The sequence below is a fragment of the Rhinolophus sinicus genome, chromosome 13, assembly GCF_057876585.1.
Source record: "Rhinolophus sinicus isolate RSI-liver-muscle chromosome 13, RSI-T2T, whole genome shotgun sequence".
NCBI lineage: Eukaryota > Metazoa > Chordata > Mammalia > Chiroptera > Rhinolophidae > Rhinolophus > Rhinolophus sinicus.
Genome location: NC_142513.1, coordinates 54,735,485 through 54,755,000, shown reverse-complemented (window position 1 = coordinate 54,755,000; position 19,516 = coordinate 54,735,485). Strand labels below are relative to the sequence as shown.

General features: G+C 41.6%; 1 protein-coding gene across 9 annotated transcripts in view; it reads left to right on the top strand.

Annotated features, from left to right (window-relative positions):
• The window catches only part of MCTP2 (multiple C2 and transmembrane domain containing 2), a 438,899-nt gene that overhangs the window by 337,890 nt on the left and 81,493 nt on the right, over window positions 1-19,516 (top strand). For 8 of the 9 annotated variants that reach the window (XM_088789331.1, XM_074317382.2, XM_019726683.3 and 5 more), the window contains 3 exons: window positions 334-369; window positions 12,096-12,260; window positions 14,472-14,602. In XM_088789331.1, coding sequence (XP_088645457.1) covers window positions 334-369; window positions 12,096-12,260; window positions 14,472-14,602 — 332 coding nt within the window. The remainder of the gene's footprint in view (window positions 1-333; window positions 370-12,095; window positions 12,261-14,471; window positions 14,603-19,516) is intronic. The other variant, XM_019726687.3, reaches the window with a different exon arrangement.

The window sequence follows — 19,516 nt, the reverse complement described above, 5'->3', positions numbered from 1 at the left end:
CTTTGTTTTCAGAGGTAAAATGATCATGTTTTAAGGCATTTAAAAACATAAATGGACGCCTAAGGACTGAGCAATATTTGTATGTCCTTGTATTTTCACTGTTGAAAATTCTGTGAGAGAAGAATGTAACACAACCATAGAAAAGTGATTTTTCTGTTTTGAACTGCTTTCTTGCCCAAACTTGTTTCCTCTGTAACCTCCAAACTTGCGAATTCATCGTTTGAATGTAGTCTGCACCGTCTAACTAATATAAGGATGTAATTAATTTGTTAATGATTCTATTTCTCTCTTTCATTTTGCCATGTCTCACTGTACCACGGATACAAACCTTAGCGTTGGTCAAATCGGAAGCGGTTAAGTGTCAACAAGGTAAATAGAGCTGTTTTTTTCCTTAATATCGTTTGGTGAAATGTTCATCTTTGTAGCAAACACAAATGTATATATGATTGATATTATCCACCCTTTACATGTAGCAGTATTCTTTTCCTCTGGCTGTTCCCCCCTTTAAAATTTCATTTAATAAGGGCCTAGCCAGATGTTTGAACGTACACTTGTTTTAGTGGTGACATTTTATATGTGCCGGCCATGTTAGAATGTTACACTTCATTAAGCTTAGATTATGTAGAATGTAGTACAGTTAGATTTAATCCTTTCGGAAGTTACTGACCATTAGATGGAAACTAGCTATGCTGTTATAGGGACAATGAAAAGATTAATTGAAAGGAATATGTGGTAAGTTTTCTAAATACATTTTATTTCTTTAAAAAAAAACACCATTTATTACTTTTTGGGGGGGGATGGGGGGTGAGTTTCTTTAAATATTTCTTCATGAATTACCAGTGATTTTCACATTGTTAGTATTTTTTCTAAGCAATTCTACACTGCTGCCTAATTTGTAAAAAAGGTAGGAATGCATTATTGATGATCAGGTTATTAAATTAGCACAGTGTAACTGAAGTGGCTAAATGTAAAAATTAATGTAAAAATACACAAACAAAACTTTTTTAAAAATTATAACTTAATTCAGTCACTCGCCTACTTTGTAAAGAGAAACGACCAACGTGGGGATGGCAGTGGTGTGTGTGTGTGTGTGTGTGTGTGTGTGTGTGTGTGTGTGTGTATGGGGGCAAGGGATGTGACGAATCTCTGTTTATGCACTTATTTAAACACACATCTGTGCACAGATATATGCCAGCTCTAATTTCTGACCTTACTGTGCTTCAGTTGTTTACTTCTCTGTAAAATAAGGAGATTAAAACAAAGAGTTTGTGTGTGTGTGTGTGTGTGTGTGTGTGTGTGTGTGAGAGAGAGAGAGAGAGAGAGAGAGAAACAGAGAGAGAGAGACAGAGAGAGAGAGATATTGATTGATTTGTAACCTGACAGGTACTAGTTGTTTAGGAAGAAAGGCAAACTTTCCAACCTTGTCTTTTAAAATTCAAAGGAATCGAAGTTCTAACTCTTCCTAAAATGTGTATCCTTTTGCAGTTTGAATGTTTTAAAAACAACTCTGATATGGTGTTTTGTTATCCTACCCATTCACTTGGTTTCCAAAACTCAGGTTCTTTTTAGAATTACAATTAAGAGACAATAAATAGTAAAGTAAAGCTATCTCAAAAACCCCTGCAACTTTTGTCTTATTCCTTTATAGTCACTAGAGGGTAGAAGAACATCATTTCTTGCCACAGAAGGGAACCCAGCTCTCGCTCTCTTATATTAAGAGTTTCTGTAACCATCCGAAGCAGTCAAGTTTCCCAGCATGCTTTGGTGAATCCTGACAAAGCAGTATTTTCTCCTTTATTGATTCTGCTGCAGCACTAAAACACTGGTACTGTACATCAATAACCATCTTTAGTTAGGGAGCTCTGGCCTGTGGAAGAGCGCTGGCAGTTTGTGGAAGAACATAAAGGCTAGAAAGAAAAATTGTGAGCTTGGGGAATATCGTAGTCTGGGGAAGACAGGAGAGGTTATGGAAGAATGGCCAAAGGAATGGAGAGGGAGAGAAAAAATGTGGACGGCCTGGATAAAGATATCAAAAATATGAAAGGAACAGAGGATCCCAGAGAGCAGTGTTTATGTCTGTATTGCAGTGTCTCTTACCACTGAATTGCTGTCTTCTTTTTTCCATATCATGGTACTTTCTAGAATTTTGACTTCAGTGCACTGGGCTCAGAGACTTAATAAATGCCCAAGCCTTATACCTACGTTTAATAAAACCTTAGATGAATAGGGCTCTTTGAAAGCTATTTATGATCTTAAAATATGTGAGAGATGCAGTTTATACATTGGTGAAGAATTTCACTTGTTAGGTTCTTTGGTACCTCTCATTTGGCTCATGAAAATGAGTCCCATGGAAAATTCTGTACATGCTGTGAGTAGCCCTCTATAAAAGCTGTTGAAATACCCTCATCAACTATCTATCTGGAGATTCTTAAACTATAAGCTTCTTTTTTTAGGGTTTTCATATTATATTTAAAAATCAAGTAGCAGAAATTTGACATAAAGAAGATTATTACTTAGCTCTGAGTATCTAAAATTTTACTAGTCCGAAGTACTACCATGTTTCCCTGAAAATAAGACCAGGGCTTATATTAATTTTTGCTCCAAAAGATGCATTAGGGCTTAGGTTCAGGGGATTTCATCCTGAAAAATCATGCTAAGGCTTATTTTCCGGTTTGGTCTTATTTTCAGGGAAACATGGTATGTTATCTGTCAAATGCCACTGGTTTTTTTCACCTCAATCATATTCTCATAATAACTTGATTTAGGTAATTGCTTCTTCAAGCTATAAGTTTATAATTTTGCATCATCTGAAGGAGCCCAGAGTAGCAGTCTTTTTAGACTCTCATCTAAACTGTTTTCTTACTACACCGACCTTGAATTTAATATAGGAAATATGGAGAGATTGCCTTCAACTATGGGTTTAGGTTTCATCCAAAAGCCTGTGTTTACTTTTGTGATGAGCATTTCAAAAAGAGAATTGAGAATTTAATTTAATATGGCCCGAATCAGGTAACTAGTTCTTTTTGGTTATTTACCATGTATCTGTACACAATTTTTGCTGTGAATAGATATGTTTCCAATGCTTCTCTCTTGAATGTATATAATAGTACTAGAGATAGAAAATTAACACTAGTTACTTCTTTTACATTAGGTAGTTTAATGGGAGAAATGCAATGATAAATGGAATTGATGCATCACCCATTGTATTCAGAAATCTGGACACACACACACCTGTTATTATCTGAGCCTTTATAGGTGCTATTGATGAGCACATACCCCTTTAGTTTTGGACTTCATTTACTTTAGATTAATTTGTGCTCAGATAAGTATGTTTTCTTACATAGCCCCTCTTTTGACCCACCGTTTTATGCAGTTATATATCAGTGAACCAAAGTAAGAGACATGACCTATCTAAGGTAAGACATATGTCCTATACTAGTGTAACTTTTTTTTTCTGTATGAAATTAGTTGACTAGTGGTGCCAATTTTTGGCCTGTTTGGGCTTCATATCCTTTTATTTCTTTTCCTCTCTGTTATTGCAGAGGCTGATCTCTGCAGGGTACATTTTCAAGGTCCCCCTGTCAGCTGGCCTGCAGCTGGCTTTGTACAATGAGAGGAATTGTAAGGACACTAGCGAACGGGAGCGGGGAAAAGCTGGGTGTGTCTCCCCTTTCCCTCTGTTTCACGTGGTGTCTCAGACATAGGCTGCATTCCACATCTTCCATTAGCCAGACCTGCTTTGGTTTCGGCTTCAACCAGGTAATGCTGACCCTGGTATTTACTGTTTCTGTCTCTGTCGCCCAGAAGTCATCGAACTTGAGCTTAAGGGCCAAATCCAGCCCTACGTTTGTTTTTGCAAATAAAGTTTTATTGGAACACAGCACACCCATTTGTGTATACATTGTCTCTGGCTGATAGTAGTTGGGACAGAGCCCCAATAGCCTGCAAGCGTAAGTGTTCCCTATCTGACCTTTATAGAAAAAAGCCACTCTCCCCTGCCTTAGCTTAAGAGCATTAGACATCCTTCTGTTGTGTGTCTTACATTATCTCGGTATTTTCTGTTTGCTTTCTCAGCAATTCTATCACCTGTGACGATTCTCTACCTTATGTACCCTCTGTTTTCAATACCTGTAACAGTTTTCTTTTCCTGTTGAATTCCAATATGCAATGTAGGGGCTAAGCCCTTGTTTTTGGCTTTTGTGTGTGTGTCTGTGTGTGGGGGCACTTTTTAAGTGTGCTTTCTTAGTGAGAATCATGAAGTAGTACATGGTGAGAATTCTCCATGAATTTAGGTCCTTCCCTCCCTGTGTCTTCCCCCCTTTCCACTTTTTCCCTTATTCCTTTTGTGCTGTCTGTCCCTCTGTTTCTATCCATGATGTTTAGGGTGTAGGGCAGGCAGACAGCCTCTCAGAAAAACGGGATTGGTAACAATGCTGTGCTTTATTAGGATGGTCCTGACCCCCGAGAGCTGTCCTGTGATGTGGACCGGCACCCCCTTTCTCTGCTTGTTTTTCCACGTTGGCTTTTGAAAGTCTGCCCTCCTCACACTCACTCGTCCCACAGTAGATGAGTTGGGTCGTTGGATGTTTCATAGCTCGTGCTCTCTTGCCGTGGGGTGACGTGGCACCTCTTGTAAGTCCTGACCGCCCGGATATGCCTCTGTCCCTGGGCTGGGATTCTGTGGGTTAGCTGCGTGGCCACATGAGTGAAACCTGGGACGTCTCAGCAAATTATTGGGTGCTTTTGCCTTGGACTCAGTCATACAGGCGGACACTGTCAATTCTGCTTCTGAACACTTGGCGAGGACAGGTTCACGTATGACCTCCTTGCAGGTTTAAGAACTTGGCAGACAGTATGTTTAGAGGCGCTGCTGTTTTGCTAAGAACTTGGACTCTGGTGGCTGGCAAAGCGTGGTTTTAACACATTTAGCTCCCGGCAGGGATCTTGCCACAAAGCTAGTTTAATGTAGAGGAGCTTAAATTGAAAGAGGACTATCAAAGAACTGGAGGGAATGCCCTCTGTCACTGCTCCTCTTTCTCTAAATTGAACTCAGACCACTTATTTGTGTGTCGGTGCAGGAAGTAGTACAAGCAAGAAGCTTTGTAAAAAAAAATTTCCACTGGGGAATATTGGGGAACAGTGTTTTTTCAAGACCCATCACCTCCAAGTCAAGTTGTTGCCCTTCAGTCTAATTGTGGAGGGTACAGTTAAGCTCCAAGTCACGTCATTGTTTTCAGTCTGGTTGTGGAAGGTGCAGCTCACTGGCCCGTGTGGGAATCGAACCGGCGACCTGGGTGTTATGAGCATTGCTCTCTAACCACTGAGCAATCTGGCCTCCCAGGAGCCTTTTGCAAGTAGTCCGTTTGAAGAACTGAAGGGAGGATACTGTGCCTGAAACACTGTTCCAATTAATAGAGGACTATTTATTTGTTGTGTTCTTTTTTCATTTACAAAGATTCTTAAATGCCTCCCCCCATAGAAACACCTTTTACTTTTTTATTCTCTTGGTTGAACTCAAAGGACTGAAGAACTGTTTACTCAAAACAGCCATGCGTGGCTCTATGTCTATATACCTGTATATCTGTCTACCTACCTACGGATCTCATCTTATCTACCTGATTTATTTGCCTGTCTGTCTACATATCTGTCCTATCTATCTATCTATCTATCTATCTATCTATCTATCTATCTATCTATCTATCTATGTGACACTGCACAGGCCCATTGCTGACTATCGTAACCCCAGTGCTTCTGCCTTGTTATAAAGTACAGGTCAGCATTACCCTGGGCACAGTGACCTCTAGAGACTTTCCCCATCTCTGGAGGCCTCTGCCATGCCCAGGGAAGGCCCTGAATCTGGTGGCACTCTCAAACCCTGTGTGTGTTCCCAGCCAGAAGAACAGAGCCACTGCCTTCCTCATCTTTTCATCAAATCTCTTCTCTCAGTGACATTCGAATCACGTTTGGCCAGAAACTTCTCACTGAGCACATTACTATATTGGTAGGAATACTGTCCTGGGAATTCAAAGATGAATACGATTTGGCCATCAGAAATGAGGAGATAGTAGGAGAGATGAGGGCGCCCCCTGGGATCTGGGGGGAGGTATTGAGTTAGACCCATATCCTGGCCTTGCAGCTGGGTGGGTGGGGTGAGCTCATCACTGGGGCCTGGGGAAACTTTCACAAAGGAGGCTGGAGTGAATTGTAACCAAATGAGGAGGAGGAAGTGAATTGAGCCAGGGCTGAGTAAAATAACATGGGGTGTGGCAAGAGCTCCAAACTGTTGATTATCAGGCTCCAAATAATTTGGTTTTCAAAGGGGAACCCTTGACCAGCACTATCCACATCACGTGAAAGTTGTTACAAATGCAAATTTCAGACCTCTTGAATCAGCAACTCCAGGCCTGGGGCCCAGCCATCTTTTAGCAAGCCTTCCAGGCGATTCTGAAGCACTCTCAAGTTGGAGCACCACCGGGGTGGACCGTGATGAAAGTGGGATGCTGGGAAGAGTGGAGACAAAGCTGGAGGTGTGAGAAGGGCAGGCCTTGTGGGCAGGTACTAGCACTGCTAAATCTTAGGTGGGGCTGGGGTTAGGGTGAGGCAAGGAGGTGCCCAGGGTCCAAAACATAAGAAGGCACCTAACCTCAGGTGCCAGCGCTGCCCTTACCGGAACCCAAGAGGGAGGGCCTTCTTAAATTTTATACTCCGAGAACCTCACATGCTTCACTCCTGCCCCAGTCCTAGACAGGATAACGCTGAAGGATTTTTAGTGGAGAAGAGGCGTTGAAATATGCAACACAGAAGAGAAGGTCACCAGGATGACACAGGTGAATCAAGAAATACTAAATGGTGAATATTATTGGATATGAACACAACATTTAACTCGAGCTTCCTAGAGATCAGGGCAACAAAGAAAATCTTGTATCACATGGCCGCCTTTTTCTTTTTTCTTTATGTTTTAATAGTAGTAAATGCATTAGAAGCATTTTCCTGCTCCTAAACCCTGACAGTCCCTGAGGATTTATAGGTTTTATCAATATTTTTTTAATCTCTTAATCTGAGTTTTATTTTTCAGTGCACAAACTGAGTAATGCTCGTCCCTGACAATTAAAAAAAGTATTAAACTGAATATAAAACTTTTATAGCTAATACCTTTGTACACAGAGATTATTCACATCCCTGTGACTGTGACAGAATTGTCACCTGCAGATATAAATCTCATCTTCCACGTGCATGTGGGAAATTTAAAAGGCTTTCTTTAAATCCTCATGCAAAGATTTTTGTGTAGTTCTAGCAGAATTGATGCCTACAGGACTCTTTTCAGATGATAAAAGGAGCTGCTGGGAAGAGGGTTTTCTGGAGCCTGTTCCTTGAGTGTGTGGCTCTTCTCATGTCACGCTATGAAAGTTGTTGACAATGAGCAGTGGTTTCACATGCTGAAAAAGCTTCCAACAACTATTTCACAGGAACCTTTTTTAGACTGACTGTTCTCCCTTAGCTTCTCGAAGCAAGCTCAACATACTTGCAATCTTGCTCTACCATGCATTTGACTCACAACACGAATTGTTTTCACTGACGACCCATTTTGTGACTCTGACATAGAAATGAGAGTCAAAATAAGATGCGTGGCCAACCTCGGAGCATCTCTTTATACTTCTGTAACTGAGATGACGTGAAATGTACCCGTAGCATATTTGACACCTGCGAGGTATGCCCTACTAGAGAAAAAAAACCCAAAAAAACTTTGTGAAAATATTTTCTCACTGCCCCTCTTTTTAACGTTTATCTTTTTAATTTTTTTTGGCATTTTGTTACACCTGAGGGAATCGTTTGCATTATTACCCTGTGATATTGGTCAGGTCTGGACCAAGGCTTAGTGAAATATAGGTCATGCTGCTGAGGCCCCAGCTTTTGGAGCCCATGCCTCCCTTTCAGCATTTCTTTACTCCTGACCTCTCTGACACGCTCCTTGGCTCAGGACAGATAGGAGGCACCAAGCTGACATGTCCGTCATCTCTGGGTTTTCCTCTGCAGCCATGCCAAGCAAATGGGATACTGGAGTCCATGCCACCATCTTCCCACTTGGCCCAAATCTCATAGAGCGCATGCAGCCAGGCTCTCATCTGTTTTATACGTCCCGGGGATGACAGTCCGTTCACTGTATTGAGAGTTTGTTCGCAAGTCAGAAACCCCTGAGGGTTTTCCACCTGTTGGAAGCGAGCAGAAACCCCACAGCTTATCCTTTCAGTTTTGTCCCCTTTGTTCCCTTCCTTCCTTCTCTGTGGGCTTTTCATGGCCCGGAAGTAAATTCATGGTTTTGAAGCTGTTTCATGTGTATGAAAGTCAGTATATTTGTAAGTGAAACCTCACGCCTTGTTTTCGCTAGGAAGAACTCACTTGTGTCTTTCAGAGAGAAGTCACTCTGTTTAGAAGAATGGGTGTGGATATGGTGTGGTGGGGGTGAGGGAGAGAGAGAGAGCCTATGAATGAATCAAAATAGAAATAGTAAAAGGTTCTGATCCTTTGGGAGGAAGGAGGAAAATAACAAAACCCTGATGTACTATTTTTTATCCGTTATGTCTGCTGAGAAATTAGGGTCAGGACCCAGAAACTTTACTCTATCTCCCCGTGTTTGTTTCAGTTCAGGTGGGGTGGGCTTCTCTTTTGATGGGTCATTTCCTTTTCTCCTTTCACATTCCAAGCTGCATTAAGATGACAAATTTCACTTACAGACTCCAGCACAGACATGAAAACCTGAGCTATTGAGCTAACAGAGTGAGTGCAAAGGAGTCGATTTATTGTGGGGAGAAAGGGAGTGTTTGAAGAGCACAAAAGATTCTGAGAGCCCAGCTCTGCATCAGAGCATAACACAGGATAGCTCAGATGCTACCCCCCCACCCCCCCCCAAACCAAACTCCTCCACTCTTAAGCCCCATCACAAGTCACCAGGGTGGAGGAGGAATGTTAAATTAATTAAGAAACTTCTTTAGAGCCCATACACACGTCCAGAATATGTAGCTATAGCAGATGAAACTTTATTTAGACATAACCCGATAGTGGGCTTTGCAGGAATATTTAGGGTGAACTAAGTAGAATAACGGTCTTGTGTTCTTTTCTATCTGTAAAACTGCAAAAAGTACTTCTCTTTTCCTACCCTGCCTTTAGTAAGGGAGAGGGGAAAAAAAAAAAAATCTTGGACAGCAAAGAGCGAGTCGGTCACATCCAACATGACTTCGTTAAATGCTAAAATGTTCAAAGTCCGACTGAGATAGATAAAGTCTTTGATGGAAAGTGGATATTTCCCAGGGACATTACAAGCAATAATCCAGATGTTATGGTGTAATGCAACGAGTGTCCATGGATAGATCAGGCGCTCCTGCCAAGCCCCGCCTGACGCCGGCCCCTGGCCTTGGCCTCCCATGCTGTTCTGCCATATGGAACCCATCTCTAGGTCCCCTTAATAACCAGATTTGGATTCCATTTTCACAGAGCTCATAGAGCTAAGTAGGGCTGTTTTATGGACAAGTTAGATAGAAGCCTTTCCAAGATAAACATCCAATTTGAAATTAGGACATACCATGCCGCAAAATTATTTTAGGGCATATTTCATGGAAGCACTGCCATTTTTCTTAGGCAGTTGCCAGACTGTACGATGCCCTTTGGTCCCCTGTGGACCTGACTCCCTTCTTTATAAAAAGGATCTTGAAATAGTTTCAGTGTTTAGGGAGGAATATATCTGTCGGAACTTTGAAGCATGGCCATGGGACAGGTCATGCATTAGCTTGCTGGTTGGCAAGTCAAACTTTTCAGGAGGGGGAAAAAAAAAGGAAGTTGCAGCAGGACATATGAATCAAAATCTCAGTTTCTTTTTAAAGAAAGAAGTTTTTAGCCTGTAGACTTAAAAATCTGTAAAACAGATTAGGTGTACAAACGTCTACCTAATCTGTTTGTGTTATATATATGCACAAACATATATGTAAATACATGTATATTTATATACGTGTCTATCCATCTACCTATATAGTGGATGGTGTGCGTTATTCTTAACAAATACAAATTGCATAACTTTAACTGTTTCATAAACTTTCATTATGGGATATATTTGATCCACAATCCAACTGTAAATAGAAGTTAGGAATTTTTCATGTTCTTCGGAGGAGAGGGTTATTTTTTTTTTTCTTTTTACAACCGAGTATCCCCCAAAATAAGACCTAGCCAGACCGTCAGCGCTAATGCATCTTTTGGAGCAAAAATTAATGTAAGACCCGGTCTTATTTTACTATAATATAAGACCAGGTCTTTAATATAATATAATATAGTATAGTATAGTATAGTATAGTATAGTATAGTATAGTATAGTATAGTATGATATGATATAATATAATAAAATAAGTACCGGGTCTTATAGTAATTTTTGCTCCAAAAGACAAATTTGAGCGGATGGTCCAGCTAGTCTTATTTTCGGGAAAACACGGAATTAATTCTTTTCTTATCTGTCCTCTCTTCTCTGTCTCAGCTCCTCCAGAAACCGTGTGTGTGTGTGTGTGTGTGTGTGTGTGTGTGTGTGTATGTGTGTGCGCGCATTTCAAGAGAAAAGCAACATGGATATGAAGTTTGGAAGTCAAGGTTTCCTCAAATGCGTTGTGTTTAAGGTAGTTATAAAATGATCAACGCCAACAGTCATTGGTGGCATCATTTATTCAGAATGGCAGAGTGACGTGTGTTGGGTGAGGTAAGCTGGTACATAATTAACACGGTACTGACATACCATTTGTTGTGATAAATTGTGACTAACTTGTGTCCGGGCAAATTGGTGTCCAAACGACCTCGAAGATATACTGAGCAGACGACAGGAGTGAATATATAGTGTTAGAAATTCATCGCTTGACTATGATACTCGGTGCCATTCTTCACTCCATGTATTTCTCCTGCAAATAAAGCAGTCTCTGCTTGAGCCGTTTCCCTTACCGAACAGAGAGCGTAAATGCACTCCGCCAACTGAATGCTGTTTGTGTGGATTGTGTTGGGATCCTCACTCAAACCCACGAACCATGAAAAGCCATAGCTGAGACCACCAGGAAAATGTGCATGTGTGCTGAGTATTGAACAATATCCAGGGAGCTAGGGCTCCTTTTGTTGACTGTGCTCATAGCACATTGCTTATGTAAAAACAAATACGGGTTTTGCTTCCAAATGCTTCAGCCAGGAAAAAAAGAAACCAATGAAGTGATAGATGAAATAAGACTGGCAAAATGTCGAATCTGGTAGATAAGTGCGTGGAGATTCCTTACACTAACCTCTCCACCTTTGTGTGTGTGTGAAAATTTACATAATGGAAATGAAAAATAAAGCGCGCTTGCTCTCTTTATCATTTAATAATAGGGGACATTTGCTTATTTCTGTATTCCATTGAAGGTGTGTGTGTGTGAGTGGACATGAGTTACATAATTTAGAAAAGGAAAAAATAAGTAAGTTAATGGTTACTGAACCCCTACTGGGTTCCAGGCACTGGATAAAGTACTTTATACAGCCTTTCCTCCCCCCAGCTCTGCAAAGCTCCTTTAGCTGGCGGTTTGATCCGTTTCATCGCAGACTCAATCTGGAGTTGCGAATCTCACAGTGGTGTTAGGTTTTTAGTAGTAGCCCAAGGAATAAAGGAAAGTGGGGACAGATTCAAGTGTAAAGGATAAATGCAAAACCATTATTTCTAAATGCCCAGAGGTATTTTGTTTCCTGCAAAGCAATGCCTTGTTGGTATATCTCTGTTTTCCAGAATGCCTTTCTCCGCTGCCTACTATTAAAATAGCCCAAGGTCCGGTTGAAGGAGCTGGGTGGGAGTGCAGGCCAGTGTCCAATGCAAGTGTTACTCATATTCACCCTTCCCTATATTGCTATACGTCCGGTGCTTGAGAAGGAAATCACATAACTGTGATTGCAGATTTGCACAACCGATGAAGCATAATAACACACTCACCAGGCAGGGAGTGGAGTGCTATTTCTAATCACACATTGAAAACTGGAATGCCTCTTATCACCAAAGCCGCACTCAGGAATCACCAGCAAGTTGATCTGTCATCTTTGTTTTTTTGCTTTAGTCGTCTTTGATACGCAACCTGCGGCTCTCAGACTCCTTGAAAAAGAACCAACTCTGGAACGGGATTATAAGTATAACTTTGTTGGAAGGGAAGAATGTCTCAGGAGGAAACATGACAGAGATGTTTGTCCAGTTAAAACTGGGAGATCAGAGGTATAAAAGTAAGGTAAGTTCTGTCAATTCTTTGAGGAGGAAAGGATCCTTAAAAATAAAAAAAAGAAAGAGAAAGAATGTTTTCCCACTCTAAAGTTCACAAGAATAGAAATGATTTTTAATCTTCCTAACTATAATATGTTAGGATTATCCCAGAAAACAAAATAATTATATAGATGCAGTCAATTAATATGGGCATTTGATTACTTAGTATAGATTATTTTAATACAGTAACGAGCTAGAGAAAGCTTATTAAATCACAGTTTTGAATGCATGATGTATTTTCATTTTGAAAATAAATAAGCAAACTTTGTTTTATAGAATGCGGGAAAGGATAACTAAACGTTTTCAAAGTCCAACAAATGTAAAAGAACAACACACATTATATTCGCATTACAATATTTGAGACAACTAAAAAATATTTTCAAAATTATATACTGTTTGCTTTTTCTTACTTGTTAGTACTTAGACCAAAAATAAAATTTTAGTGCTGCTGGGTTTTTTTTTTTTACTATGATTAAAAAAAATAATAAACTACCTAAAGTATTAAAAGTGATTTGTTTTGAACAAAAGTAATGGCATTTTTAGCTGTCTTTAAAAATCAGTCATCTTACTGTGCTGATCCAAATTCCATTTAATTTTTAATCTTAGTAATTTGGTGTGGTTTTTATTTCAAAAACCATAGTCTCCAAACCATGGTAATTAATTAGTTTTACATAGCTCTCAGACAGGAATATTTCCTATGTTTTATGGATTGAGGGAACTAGGGTACTTGAAAGTTAAGTCACTTGCCAAAAGCCACATCATAAAAAAACATCAGTGGAAGATTTTGAAAATCGACCCGAGGATATTTGCAGTTTGGGCTTTCCCGTGTAGAAGACATAACAGATGCAGAAAAGTTGGAAAATGATTTAGGGAGGCAGGAGGTTGTCTGTGCTGCACAGCTTTCAATGAAAAATCAAATATTAAACATTATTTACACCAGCATAAGGACCAAAGCAACGGAAGCCCATGTGGACAAACCGTTTGTAGGAAATATGAAAAATTGAGGGCCAGTTACGGCAGAAATACGCAGAAAATTGCTTGAATGAAGGGGTGTCGGGCTGTACCTCACAGAGAGCGTATCCAGGGTGATCACATCTCTCCATCAAGATTCCTTTAGCCAGCCAGGGTCGGGCTAGGATTTGCAGAAAAATTATTCATCTCTAGACGCACTTAGCCCTTTGGACTAAGGTGAAGTGTAGAATTAGTCCAAATATATGCTCCATTCCCCCTTGGGGGATATTGCATTTAATTTGTGGTCTGATAGGTTTTCTTTTTTTTTCCTTCGTGGTTTCTAAATGCCGTGATCTGATCTATGAAGGCCAATGTGAAAAACAGCTTGTATGATGTTCTGTGATGCTGGTTACAGCTGAGGTCTGACTTGTCCCTGCTCTCCCATGCAGTGACAGTTGGCACTGAGATTTAATAGTCAATGCTGTGCCCTTAGAGCTCGCTACTCAATGGCCAGCATTTCTGCTCACTTTTTGGTTCACAAAGTGAATCTCCACAAAAATGAAACAAAAGTGAAAATCCTGCCAACGAATTGGACACACGAGCGGTTTGAAATCACCCTCGGAGAACACAGAAACACTCGTGGAGTTTTCAAACCATGCTTGCTCATTTATAAATTGGCCGGGCCGTGGAATTTCCTCGTCTTTCTCTCACGCTAGTGAGTGGATTCAGTAAACTCGGATTTAAAAACAGGCAGCCAGTATACACGTTATGGGTTTCTTGTGTAACGCATCTGACAGATGTTAAGACCCCCAACCCGTTAATTTATGTAGTTCTTAAGCCAGTGCTGAGTGGATATGCCAATAAAAAATGTGACTTGCATTTGACTAACCAGTTAGTAGTATGGTCTGTATTAGAACCACTGTAAAATGTCTGTTGAGCTATGTGCTATAGATGCGTTTATATGTATGTATATGTAACCGATGGTTTCTTGTTCTAACTTGGTGGATAAATTCTTGAGTCAGGGGGTCAGCCAAAAAGAGTCGAGATGTTTGCCAACTCCTGAAACCTCGAAGTCCCTCTCCTCGCAAGGAGGAAAGTATAGCTTTGGAAGGGGAAGACAGCCACATCATCCCCACCTCCTGCCGTTTAGAAATGAAATGAATGTGTAGCTGCTGTTGCAATGAATGGCATTTGAAGAAAATAAATATTATAACCGCATGTTTTCTAGACACTGTGTAAGAGTGCAAATCCGCAGTGGCGGGAAGAGTTTGACTTTCACTACTTCTCTGACAGGATGGGCATTTTGGACATTGAAGTGTGGGGAAAGGACAGCAAAAAACACGAGGAGCGTCTGGGCACGTGAGTCCACTCTGCTTTCTAAGTGGTGGGAGCCGTGTGTGGAGCTGGTTTCTGCATGAGGCTGCTGGTCTTTATCTGTTGGGCTTAGAGTAAAACCTCATATCTACCCCCCCACCCCCGTAAGGAGCCAGAAGTAAGCTGGACCCTCACTTAGGGAAAATGTATATATTTTTTAAATTGGTAAAATTTAGTATTAATTAAAGCAGAAGAAAATAGTACATGTCAGGAATTCGGTAAAGAAAGATAATAACGTGCCATATCAGACCGTTTGGGAAATGTTTATATTTCCAATGTCCCTTATAATTTTGGTTTTGCTACATAGTGAAATACTATGTAATTTAGTAACACTATGAAGTGAGGTGTCCAAAAAATGATGGGAATTTTTTAGTGTTCTTGATGAACTTTGTGGCAAACTGTCATGAAATCGACTGAGAGAAGATCTACTTTGTTTTCATTTCTTTTACTTTGGACCCTCCCAGCTTAATTGATTCCTATATAACAAACAATGCTATGAGTGTTATCGCTTCCTCATAGGATGGTAGTAAGAACCCAATTAAGTGAGGTTGTGTCTGCACCCTGGCTAACTCGTAAGCACGAAGGGATGCTGGTGGAAGCATGTATCGTCATCTCTGATCTTCCGAATACACTGCAAGTTAGCGGCGTTATTCTCATTTTATAGATGAGGAAATGGAGTGCAAGAGGTTTACAAACAATTTGGCCATGGGCTTCAGAACGGCATGTGCCAGGGTCAGGAGTCTGTGTTTTCAAACTCCAAGTACATTACACCCAATTGCTGCTTTTTCTTCATCCCATATGCATTCGATTTCTCCACAGATCTTTTTTTTTTAATAATTACTTTTTTTCAATTACACTTAACATGCAATATATTATATTAGTTTCAGATGTGCAACATGGTGATTAGACATCTATAAACCTTACACAGTGACAAGTCTAGCACCCATCTGGACTTGTCTGCACGTCTTAAATTTAGATCATCAACGTTTAAAGGACTTTCAACAATTATTTGTCATCTTTTTCAAACCAAGTTATTTTGGAACCCTGACTTCAGGGCGCTGCCTTGAGGTCAATCCCTTGGAAGGGGGGGTTGTCTCTTAAAACCTCTCCCTTGGGACCAGAGCATCTCAGCTTCTACCTGTTGGGGTTCCATTTGAAGGAAGAGTTTGATTGCTGAAAAGTAAAAATTGAAAACCATTCATCCAGTATAACCACTTTATTTTACAGACGAGGACATGTAGAGGCCCAGAATTCCATCAACACGGAATGTAGAGGTAGAAATGGAATGAGCCCCGAATAACCCAGTGGCTCATGCAATATTTTTTTTCCTGTGAAATATTGAGCGTGTGTCTGGCGCACAGACAGTGGTGGCTCTTCTTGATGTCATCGCCCCATCCCACCTCAGTAGCTCATCCTGAGAGAGATGGGTGGGGAGTTGGGAACCCATGGGACATTCGTCTAGTGTTTCTTCACAGGGGCACCTGTTGCATGGGGTTGTCTGGCACGTGCAGGATATTTAATTACCTGGCTGTCACCAACCTGACCCCAGTAACTTTCCTTACTTATTGTGTAGACAATACACACGCCGAAAGGGACACGGCACCTCCACACTCCATCACACATGTGCAGACGGCCTGTAGGAGGGCAGCAGTGCCACCTGTGTGGGCTTTGGCACTTCCTCATAGCCCTGCTTGCATTGCTCTGCACGGCTCCCTCATCCCCACTCTGTGTATGTAGCAGGTGGCAGCCATTGCTGCCCTGACCACCTGCTGGGCAGATTGGTGCTTTCGGATAGCAAACTGGATGATGCCTGCTCTCCAGCTCCTATGACAGATCTGACTATGTGTCTGCCTTTTACACATAGTGCCTGTCAGATTTCTACTCTGGACTTATTTCTCCTTCCTCCACCTACACAGGGTAACTGAGACACCTCAGACACTTCTCTGACATTTGTCACCGCTGTGACACAGGTACCAGTGCCTGGCCAACACCCATTGGTAGGAGGGTCACACACATTGTGCTAGCCCATGGAGCAAGGATAAGCGACGTAAGTGCACAGATGCCGGGAACTCGGTGTCCTGAAGTGTTATCTGGCCTCCAGTGGTGAATGGCCAGCGTGCTGTTTCCGCGAGTACAAAGGAGAGTGCACTCTCCTTTCACATGTCATCGGGCTGTCATGCTTCTTTCACATACTAGGAAATGCTTTTCCCAAGGAGTGCTACGTTTCTGCACAGACACGAAAACGGGTTTAGGATGTCCCTTCCATTCCATGTTTTGTCATTCGGGTAGCCATTTATTGTTTTGCCATTTCCTGTTTGTAACAGGTGTACACTTGCCTTAGTCGTCATTCTGCCCTTGTCTTCATGGATTTTAAAGGACTGTTTTGTTGCTTTGTGTTTTGGTCTCCTTTTCCCTTTTCCTCTCCTGAGGTATACAAAAGGGAGCAGAAGTGTCTCTGGGGAACTGGTTGCACAGAGTTATCCTGCAGCAAACTGCCAGGTGGGGTGAGACCTACCCTAAAATACATCCCGCTTCTCAGAGTTCCAGGAGACAGTACGCTAGCACATGTGTGTCACACACCTCTTCCTCACTGTTTCTTCATCTTTTAAACGTTTCACTTATTTTTTGTCGTCTTTTCTTTTCTTTTCTTGGTTGTTGTCATTCCAAGGCTCGGTTATTTCATCTCCCAACTGTTGGGAAAGACCTTTCTGCATTAGAAGTCGCCGTGACAGGGTGACTGCGGCATACCTCTCTCGTAAGGCCCGTGTCATATGTTGGTGTTGGATAACACCTTGGTACTATTCATTTAAAGTTCTGCGTGGCTTCTGAGGACATTCTCAGCAGTTTGACATGAGGGAAGGGACACCAGCTTTTGAGGTGGACATCCTGGGCTGGCGGGTAACCACACCGTTTGCTGGCTACGTGACCTTGGGCTATGGACTTGCTTGTGGAATCTGGTTCCTCATCTGTGTAATGGGGTCACTGCTCATCATGACTTTCAGCGGCAATATGTGTTTGATACTTAGGTGTTTTTGAGCCCCCAGTTGGCAGACATTATTATTATGTTAATTTTGAGGGTTTTCAGTATAGCAACCATAGACCCCCCCCCACAACATTTACAACTAAAATGATGCAATTTAAGTGTGGGAACTATGACTAGTAAAATTTAGCATATTTTTTTTTTTCAAAACAGTGTAGACTTTTTAAAACATATATATATATACACATATATATTTTTACAGAAGTGAGCAGTGGGTATCTTCGAGGATGGCGTGGGAAGGATTTTGTTGACTGAAGGACGGAACAGTGTAAATTAGTCTGACCGATACTGCCTTTTGTGGCTGTGAATGAAAAGCTGGAATATCGGTCAGTTACGGGAAGAGAAATCACATTGTGTTAGTGGGTGGCTGGCTTGGAGACGGTTAAATCTGGTCCTGCCTGACAGCCAGCCTCCCTCCAGGCTCTCCTGAGTCCCGCAGAGCTTTCTGAAATCCCGTTGTGTCAGGCACACCTGCAGGCGTCCCCTGAGCCACAGGTAATGCGTGAGGCAGTAAGAGCTGGTGAGATGAAGGTGGCTGAGCACGTCCAACACACCTTGAAACCATGGTGGCTGCTAGTTCCAGACCATTCATGAGCAAAACCAACCAACCAACCAACCAACCAACCAACCAACCAACCAACCAACCAACCAAAACAGTCTCTGAACTTAGAGCCCATCCGTGGTCCAGAGATAGTGAAGTTTTAGGGGGAATAAGAAATAAAGCTAAGTTTACCCAGCTCCAACTTTTAAACAAAATGGCAAGAATATAAATTATAGACTCTTTCATCATTCATCTGTACCCTTTGAAAGCAGTCGTATCATTTTCTTAAAGTCTATTTTGCATTGCGAGGGGATTCTAGAGACGAACTCATTATAGAATAGTCTAGACGTAATTTAGCTTGGACAGTGTGGGAAGGAGAATGCTGCAGCCCATTTGAACTGGGCTACCTCAGAGCCTCAATCCTCAGGGTGCCTTCAAAAGAGGCTCCGGCATTCTACCCATTTATTAGTGACTCCAGTGAAGCAGGAAATCAGGGCCGGAGTGCTTCTCTGGGCACATTGTATTCCGTGTCGTGGATGTGCTTTTACAGCCAGGCTGGACACACTCTCCCTGTTCCTCCCGGGCCCCTCCTTCCTTCGTCTCTAAGATTTACAGCTTTTCAAACTATAGCACTCTTCTCTGCCCCTTGCATTTAAGTTAAAAGCTGACCAGTCTATAATATAAAACATAGAGTTATGGTAATGAGTAAGAGGTTAAAAGCTATCATGGCGAGTGAAACTTGAGCAGGTTTGGCTGACTGATATGGTAAAATTATGTGTTGAATTAAAACATTAAAGTGCTGTGGGATTAATGGAGAAAGACAAGAATGGGGTCAGAAATGATGCCACATCAGCACGTTGACTGCTTGTGGACTAAAGAGGTGGAGAGCTTTAATATATGCCTGTTGCAGAGGGAAAAAAAAAGTCATTCAGTCCTTGTTTTCTTCAGGTGAACACAAGCATGGACTTTTCAATCTGGGAGGCGTTTAGTAAATACATTTATTCTCACTCCTTTTTTATATAGGGGAGGAAATGGAGACTGCCAAATAATTAGTTGGTTAGCCAAAAACACTGACTTTATCATTGGAATAGTTTGAGTTTCCTTATGCCATGGGTATTCCTTCGTTTGTTCTTTTTATTCAACAAACAGAGCAAATCGGGTATCGGACAGCCTTCCAAATGCTGAGGGTTCAGTGAAAAATCGTATGGATATGAACCTCTCCGCAGGCACTAATAAGCTGGGGCTTCGACAGTTGAGCAGGCAGTGCCTTGGGGGTGGAAGGTGGCGGCTTCCTGGGAGGATGGAGCTCAGAGACCTG